At 34.4% G+C, this 9,719-nt stretch overlaps 1 protein-coding gene across 1 annotated transcript in view; it reads right to left on the bottom strand.

Moving 5' to 3' along the window:
* Positions 1-1,368: 1,368 nt before the first annotated feature.
* LOC135206264 (glycosyltransferase 25 family member-like) overlaps positions 1,369-9,719 on the bottom strand; it is a 73,190-nt gene continuing 64,839 nt past the window's right edge. The window contains exon 4 of the mRNA XM_064237677.1: positions 1,369-9,095. Within this exon, the coding sequence (XP_064093747.1) occupies positions 8,868-9,095 (228 nt within the window). The 3' untranslated portion in view covers positions 1,369-8,867. The remainder of the gene's footprint in view (positions 9,096-9,719) is intronic.

The following is a 9,719-nucleotide window of genomic DNA, read 5'->3' as shown; positions in this document are numbered from 1 at the left end:
TTCCCAGAATTTTGTATTAATGTCTCCAACTCTAAATATTCTTCCAAGCCCTTTTTTGGATGAGTTATGATTACACTCATTTCGAAAAGGCCCAGCAGTCTGACTCTTGATCTTGCAGCTCCTACACTCGGATCAAGTTGACAGGAGGAATAGCCCAGGTGTGTTGAATTCCAGTAAGTTCTAGAGGCTCACTCACATTCCTCCCACCAATCAGCGAGTCTTCTTAATGTTAAGGACAGAGGGTTTGTATATCATGTAGGAATAAATCACAATTGTATTTTTCCTAACTACATATACAAACCTGAGATTCTTTCCATTAATGCCACCCCTCAATCTGATACCTGGGCTGAAAAGTAAAGCCTACCCACCTATCTGACAGTTGTTACTGCCTAACCACCTTGTTCGAGAATTTAACGGCTGTATTCCAGCCTTATCTTAAAGTATGGTAATTCCTAATGTAAAGGACCTCAGGTTTGTATAGTTATGTCCAGTCAGGCAGACTCCTGACTACTGGACAAGCAGTTACTGCCTAACTAGTACCTTGTCAAATCTTCAATGGCTGAATTCCAGCCTACAATTTAAGTAATTCCTAATGTAAGTGGACTCAGGTTTGTATAGTTAGGAAAAATACAATTTACTTTAAATAACTGTGATTTTACTTTTCAGATATACCTTTTCTGGCAAGGAATATTGCTGATGCTGGTTGTTTCATATTTTGTGGACATAGCGGTGAACAGAAGCTCCAATGCTGATGTGTATAAGGCGTCAGCCTGAATAATTTCCTAGATTTTTTCACCAAAAACGTCTTACGTAGGAATGGTAGTATCTCAAGGAAAGGTACATTAGCATCCTATACCTGCATTGTATCAAATTATCCATGGATGGGAGGATCCCATGGAGACTGTCACAAGAATGTTGGGAGCTATATGCAATTTAAGAATTAGTGGGGTTGTTAAAATCCATTTACTCTGACCTAGACTAGCCTTTAGTCTACTTTTCAGTCTTTTACTTTATAACTCAGGAAGATTTACCAGAACTGGAATAGCCACTTGGCATACTATCAAAGTGCTGACTGGAGGATCATATGATCAGTCTATCATCATGACTCATGCTTACAAATAATTGTACTTGACAGCTTACTGAATTGTGAATGGAAACATGATAATGGGAAAAACAGAGTAAATCTCTCCAGCACTCATTGTTTTCTGATAATATATACTGCTTAAACTAGAGGAAATTTTAGCAGTCCCATTCTAATCCATTTTTTGTCATAACCATACATTATCCTTTCTATCTATCTGCATATTTATTACAGTGGCATTTATCTCTTTCTAATAAAATGGAAAGGGATATATAGACAGGAAAGGCTACTACTCTGCAGGGCTTTATTAAAATATACATACAATCATATTAAATAGTAATCAAGCACACAATATATATGTAGTGCAAATTCTTATTAATAACATTCACAGACAGATGTTCACTGATTGTACTAGAGCCAAAGATAAATTGCATGCATACAGCAAAAATAAAAATATAAAAATTATACAGCACAGCACATCTATATTGACAGGATTTCTTAAATTATGAACACAGAACATTTTAGCACCAAATTATCACACATTCACTATATTCATGGTGTACAGACTGAGAAGTGATGAGAAACTATAACAATTTCCAGGTTCTTAAGATTTTGCTGCTCCTTTTCCAACACATGCATAACATATGATGAAATTGTTTTATGGTTCAGACTAAAGAGCTCAATATGGCCAACAACTAAAAACCATGTAATGCAATGAAAAATAATGCCCATATAAAATAAAATTCATAGAACACTTACAGTGAACAATGTAACGTATATACCAACAAGATTCTAACTGATGCTTTCCATCACCACACACCAGTGTTATGCAGTACATGTTTCACTGAATTACCGACCCTGATCATACATATAAAATACTTAAAAATTTCCATTCCACAAGTGGCACCTACAGGCTAAGCAGTTTACAGGATGGGAACTTATAAGTAGGAGCACAAAAAAACATAAAAGCCACTGAGCTATGACTGTAAGCTAGATTGAATGGCAAACTGGTAAATACAATTGTAGGAAAGAGGTGAGGTAGGAAATATCTAAGAGATATCGATAACAGAAATGTTATGCCAAAGTTTTCTTAATTTTTTTGAGGATAACATCCACATTTACTTTGTTCCTCATCTTTTCAGCTGCTACGAGTTTGGTATGGTATGGGTTTGGAAGTGGTCTGTTACTGGCTTATCATTTGCATTAAATGCAAGTTTTGCCAGTCCTAGAAGAGGCTGCTGTGACCGTGTTGAATTAAAGAAATGGGAAGGGGGAGAAAGGTTTCATGATACAGGCTGAACATAAATAAAAAAATAAGTGAAAGAGAGAGAGAGAAATAATGTTACTTAGACTCAAAGACTAAAAAAATCCATCTAATGAGCACCCTCCCTAAAATAGAAAAAAGCATGTGTGTGTCTAACCTTTTCATTTATTTTTTAACTGAATGGTAGTGGTAATATTTAGAACTTCCGAAAAAGAAGTTTTGTGACAGCAGGTGCTTACTGAAAATAGAAAACGAGTGCAGAAACTAAAAAAAATTATATCAAATTTTGACAATGAAGTACTTAAACTGAAGTGCTCAAACTAAAAAGAAAAAACATACTGTCAGGTTATTTGCAGTCTCTCCACATACCAATGATATGTTGAACATTAAGGTCAACTACTAGTATTTGCTATCATGTGCTAGTAAGTCAGCTCCAGGCTTAAGAACAATTTCACAACCATGTATGTGCGCATTAGTTCTTGGTTACAGAAGGTTTAATTACTTTACTCTCCCAAACTCTAGGAGTTAACTGTGAATTAAACACCTGTAATCTGTAAAAAATTTAAAAGACCATATTTATGAAAGAGAAAAACAATGACAGGAGACCAATACTTCCAAGAATGTAATGGCAAGAGAAGCTGTTAGCACGCAGCAATTTTTTTTAAATAAAAATAAAGCAGTCCAAACTCTTTTTACCTATAGAAAACACATCACCACTGAATTTGGCAAAGTAAGACTGTTCAACAAATAAGTCCTTAAGCAATGATAAAAAGATAAATGACAAAAAAAAATAATCAGTAGAAGTAGTATATGTGAAAAAAGAGCAATTAATTTAGTAAACTAACAAGTATATACAATTCTGTATTATAATTTACTAAAATTCTGTACAAATAATCCTCTCAATCCACAATAGGGAACCCTACACTTTAAATCATAGTGCACTGAGCTACCGTACTGAACCAATAACAGAGCACTGAACTACCATACCAAACCAATGTCAGAGGTATGTCTTAAGAGAAATAAAGTACTCCAATTTTGCAAGAGGCATATTTAAAAATTAATATTACAGTACTGCTTTTTTTTATTGTTATATGCTTCACAAGAAACAGGATTTTCATCAGCATATCAGTCGTTTAATTATGGAAAAATTAGTTATTTTCTTATGGGTGAGAAAGTGACTGTAATGTAAAACCCACACACCATCCAACAAGCAAACATATCCTAGTTTCTTTTGTGTTTTCTGTTATTTCTAATCCATGATGCTCCTAATTATTACTGCAATAGGATACTGCAAAATTAGTTTTTTTTTCTGATACATTACGTAAATATCTGTAAATAGATAAACCCTACTCTTTCATATTCCTATGGGGGAAAACTGTATTACCATTCTTAATTTTGTTATCTGTTTTAGGCAGTCCCCGGGTTACGACGGGTTCGGCTTACGACGTTCCGAGGTTAAGGCGCTTTTCAATTATATATTCATCAGAAATTATTTCCAGGGTTACGATGCCTACATCGCTGATCTGGCAGAAGAAATATAACACCAAAATGCAAAATAATCAATATTTAAGATTTATTTGATGGAAAATGTAATAAGAATGCAGTTTACATAGTTTAGTTTTGAAGGCACCCAAAGCATTAAAAGTAAGGTTGTCTTAGGATTTTTCCCGATGTTCCGGCTTACAACGCGTCTCAAGAACGGAACCCCGTCGTAACCCGGGGACTGCCTGTACGTCCTTACTTTTAGTCTGTACATTAGAGACAAGGCCTAACAATTCCTTGCACAAGGTAACCATGGCTAAATAGGATTTACATAAATGTTCACTTGGGTTTGACCTTAAATGTAGTTGGTACAACTGTGCAAATCTGCATAACATACTTAATTATAATACACACTACATAAAATGTTTGGATTCCTTTTCCCTCATTATATTATAAAGTCAATTAAGGAGACCACTAATCACACTTCCAAGTTTTTAGAAAGTACTGTAATTTTGCAAATTAAAACAATACTAACTCTACTCAGAGAAAAGCAAATGAGGCCATGGAGCAACTAGTCTCCATTGATAACATAAAAAAAAAAAGAGAGTAAAATTCCCAAGCATCTGGGATACAAGCAAATATGTAGTACTGTAGTGAGTATACTTAACAGTGTAATAATAAAAAAGATTATAATTTTTTTTAAATATTCAACAGGAATTTTATATTGCATGCATTTACTAACACTCAACTGATTAACCTTAATTATACTACACTTGTTATCCATTTTATATATATACTGTATATAGAAAACAGTGTCTTATAACCAAGAAAAATGAAAAAAATGTAAAAGTAATTTGTATTTTTCCTAGATATAAAACCAAAAGCCTTTCAATTAGAAGTATCGTTCAGTGCAAGCTGGAAGTGGCAACTGAACTTGGCAACAAGTTTACTTAATTGATGGTGAAGGGGAAGAGTGGGGGTTACCCCTTACTCACTGTATCCAAGCTTTAATACCTTTAACCTTAAGAACAAAGCAGGTACTTGAGGTGCATACCTAGGAAAAATATGAATTACCTGTAACCATTAAAAATGTGTACGTAATTTGTTCCCACGGGAGCACAATCCATTGCCTTTTATGGGAACGTACAAGATTTTGTTGTTAGATACTCTTGCCAATCCAACTGATAGTGAATGGGTCACCAATGGGCAGTTGAACATTGCTGCCTCCCAAAAACTGGAAAGAGCACTCACTGGAAATCTTATAGGACTTCTTGTGAGAGGCCTTCTTGGAATTTATCTTCTTCTTCCTATGTAATAATTTCATTTTTTGTTTGAGATGGTAAGAGTGACTTACAATGCATCATGGAAATGGAAATAAAATTTTTGAGACAGAAATTAGAAATGAAAGAGGGCGTGAATAAAAGGTTTATAAAAGGGAAATGAAGAATTACTGATGTATAGTGTGGCAGTGTACTATGCCACAAAAGATGTGAAATTTCTCACGGATAACAATAGTGTAATGAGTAGAGTGGCATGCAATCTTGGTATAAGAGGGAATAATCAGGATATGTTTGGGGTGGATGATTGTACAGCACTTTACTAGTTAAAGAAAGTGGCACAAGTATTTGATGGAGTGATAGATATGGAAGATCTAAGAGTTTATCTACAAATTATTACAAATATGCAAAAGATTTGGAAAAGTATACAAGTTATCAATGAAAGTTATGTTTTGGGATATTATGTGATGACCGGTGAAGTTTAGCAAGGTGAATAGGAATATGAAAAGTTGACAAAGAATTAAATTGAATGATAATGTGAGTGAAAGGGAGAAACATAGTGTGTACAGTATGACAGTATGCTGTGGAAGAAAGGAAGAGTTTTTGGTCAAGAGGAATGAAGATTTTGGAACAGTTCATTTGCTTGAGTTTCAAATAGTTTTGAATGATACCTAAACATATCAAAGACCTCATTAAATCCTGCTGCCTGTTGCAAGACAGATTAGAAGATTACTGTGAAGAGTTAGAGTAAGCGGTGACTGAGTACATTGAAAGTACATGGAATAATCTGATTTAACCTGTGGAAAAATCAGACAAGTTTACAAATGTGTACTGATTATAGAAAAGTGACAGAGTTCACTGGAGAGATATGTTTTCAATGTGTGTAAAGATATAGTTTTCAATTAGTGTTGCATTTAATAAAATGTATTTGGTGGATGGGTGTTATCAGATGCCTATTTCCAAGAAAAGCAAACCTTTAACTGGGAAGAGGCACTAACAATTCAAAAATTTAAGTTTGAGAGACAGAGAGTATAGGCTGTATACGATGTTGAACTGATTATCTAGATGATAGAGATTTTATGATACTAGTGTTTACATGATGGATGGATGTTTGGTGCATGATCAATCTGTGCCTGGAGCTAAGAAAACAGGTGATTGCTAAAATTTCAGACTTTTAGTGTGGCAAAACAAAAGTATTCTATGACTGAATGCGAATAGTTGTTTAAAGGTTTTGTATGAAATCACAAAGACCAATTTTATGTGGAGTGAAGTTTGAACTGAAAATAACATCCACCACTAGAATATCTACAGCAAATGTGAAGTGTTGAGAGTAGGCTTGTAAGGACAATAAAAGAGTGGAGTGTTTTTGATTATGTGACAGTTTATGTGCCATAATAATAAGATGAAAAACCCTAGTCTTGTGGCAGTGCCCAGGAGGCTAAGCAATGAGGTTAATGATAAAGGAAATAAGAATTTGAAGGAAGACAGGAAGAGAAAGAATACCAGACAATGGCAGACTAAGAGTCACGGGATGGACAAGGATAGTCATTTTACTCATCACTGAATGCGAGTGAGGGTATGAGTGCTGAGTCAATGAAAGGTTTATTTTTTTGTATGTCTTACCTCATTACTGCTTTTCACTAATTATGTCTTCTTTTCAAGGATTATGGAATGAATGTTGGACCTTCTGCAACACCAAAGTCAAATCCTGTGGTACTTTGAAGATTTTTTGTGCAATCTTATTTGGCCTTAAATGAATTTGGATTTGGTCATTTTACCATGTAGGAAGGATATTCCAGTTACTGAAGAAGAAATATGCATATATGGCTTGAAACCCATTGCTAGAAATGTGTATACAACCTGAATTACATTAAGGGATTCAGCAACTCAATGTTTGCTCTCTGTTATCATATTAGACCTGATTTACCTATGTGAAACCATTTAGATGGCAATCAAGCATTTTCATTGTGTACAAGTACCTCTACAACAGAGTATTAAAAAGTGGGGATCCACCTGAACAGAAGGCATGAAGGTTCACTACACTCACTAATGTGATACACACTTTCATTAATGGCACTATTTCCATATAAGTAAAACACTCAAAAAAGAAAGATAAAAAAAGTTCAGTGGGAGTGCAGCAAGACATCCTCACTCAATGAGTGAGTGGGATGAGGGGATACTTCCCCCTTCACCCTCCCTTAACCATCAGTTTACCCACCTTACAAAATTCAAAGACTGCTTCCAGCTCACACTGAAGGATATACCTACATAAAAGGCAATGGTTTGTATTTCCAAAGAAATACATAGACAGATTTCATAATTTGTATTGTGAAACCGGCACACAGAAGGCTAAGATTAAACTGAAATAAATCAACAGACCCTTCTTTGGAAGGAACTGAATTGCCATACAAACTATACATACATCTATAGTATAATTGACCTGCTTAGCAAAAATTGTATTCAAAATACTGTCTGTAACACAGAAACTGCAACAGGTTTTAAAAATGCACTTAACATCAAGAAACAAACACATCAATTGAACAAAATTCATCGGCATATCACACTTCAGAACATAAAACCTCTGACTTGCTGATTACCACAAACAATTATTCTAAATGTAAGTCTGAACATCAACATGGCAATAGAAATCTTAGGCACAGCCTATTTTTCCTAAGCTACAACTATTTTTGTACTTACTTTCAAAACGCTAAACTTATCAATGCGTCCTCTTAACCCTGATAATGGAAGTACTTCAATATTGTGCATTCCTGAATGTAGAGTTCAATATTAGCATACAAAGTGAGTAACAATATTAAAAATGGAACTGCACAATCTTTATACACTTCTAAAATTCATGTTTTAAATAAACTACAGAAAACTGTCCCTAAAAAGTGAAGGGCTGGAGCTATGGCAAAGCATTTGAAATTCGAACTAATGTACTGAAGACATGAAATTGGCAAAACATGATTAGAATGAAAGAAAAGATACTTATAGATAATTTTCCCAAAAGGTACTGAGCAACTGGCACATAGTACCTGCACAACTGAATTGTCTAGTGAAATGGTAAAAAGAAGAGGATTCGTTCGGCTCACTGTGGATATAAAATGCCTACTAAACATTTACAGCTGTTTACATGACTCATTCATTTTGAAGAATTTTCTAAAGAATCTCCTCATATTTACCTGTGATAAAAAATGGAGGAATTTGGACACATTCATCAAGAAATCATTCAAGCTCCATTAAGTTTTTAGTGTTATAAACAATTACTTTTTAAAGACCAAAAACCAGAATTAATGCAATGATCCATTACATTTCAAACATGGCCTATATCAAATTAAGAAATATAGTAATGTACCTATAGACAGTTCTTCAATGAAAGAAGCATGGTATCTGTAAAAGATTTTTGATAGTGATAAAATTTTTCTTACTCTTCAGTATCTTTTTCTGGTGCAATAGAGTCCAATCTAGCTTTTCAAAATGATTACAAAGAAATTAACACTTGTATTCCAAAAATATTCTATGATGTAAAGTTCAAACCTAAAGTAACAATAACAACAAATTTCCATTTTGGCAGGATTTACTCTAAAATGGAGATTTGTTATTACAGTACCAAGACTCAGATCTTTGTGTAACCATTATTACTGTGAAATAACCTGCATTCAAGATATATTTTCTGGTAATACTAATTCACCATTATAACAAATCAACAGCTCACTTTGAAAAAGATATGAAACAGGCAATCTTCTTAGTCATGTACTTATGCTTACAGTTCATCTTTACTGAGTCCACTCAATCCCAAATCTAATTCCAAGCCTTTACCATCTAGGTTGGGCTCTACGGAGCCTGTTGGATCATAATCGTTGATGGTTGGTGAAGTCTCTGTGTCACTGATGTAGCCAACTTCCCCTGTGTAATGAGTGGGGTACACCAAAAGTGGAGCTGCCGAAAATGCCTTTAAATTCCGATTAGGGAAGTTTGCTTTCCAGTCAGCCTGTAAAGAAAATATAACTGCTTATTGACATTTTTATTTTCACAACCTCCACTGTATACAGTATGCCCACACTGCACACTAGACAATGCTAAAGGTTTGCTGCAATTGCATTGCTTTTGGTCTTTCTTTTTACATTTATTCTCACTTAGCTGTTAACTTCTTTCACTTTGACTGATTCCATTTCCATTCTTCATTTACAAATAAATCCATTGGGTAAGTCTATTAAAATGACTTGTGACCTTGTTATGTTAATTTCTAATATACTAATATTATTAATAAATCCTTTATTAATATGTACTGTATACTATACTACTACAGTACTGCACAGTTATGATGGCTCTATCAAGCATCACTGCTTATGGGGTGTGTGTGTGTGTGTGTGTGTGTGTGTGTGTGTGTGTGTGTGTGTGTGTGTGTGTGTGTGTGTGTGTGTGTGTGTGAACATTATGCTGTCTAAATACTCTTCCCCTTACCATCTCTGGTCCTTTCTCAAGAGAATCCAACTTTGCACACTTCTTCCCATTCATTGGTGTCAATCACAATTACACAGCCAAAATACAGTAAAAAAAAATCCAATTGTTCTCTCACCTGTATTTTATCATAAAATATTTTCTTATGCAGTAA

This window comes from Macrobrachium nipponense, chromosome 29 (genome assembly GCF_015104395.2).
Source record: "Macrobrachium nipponense isolate FS-2020 chromosome 29, ASM1510439v2, whole genome shotgun sequence".
Taxonomy (NCBI): Eukaryota; Metazoa; Arthropoda; class Malacostraca; order Decapoda; family Palaemonidae; genus Macrobrachium; species Macrobrachium nipponense.
Note: the sequence above shows the minus strand (reverse complement) of the source record. Positions and strands in the feature narration are given on the sequence as shown.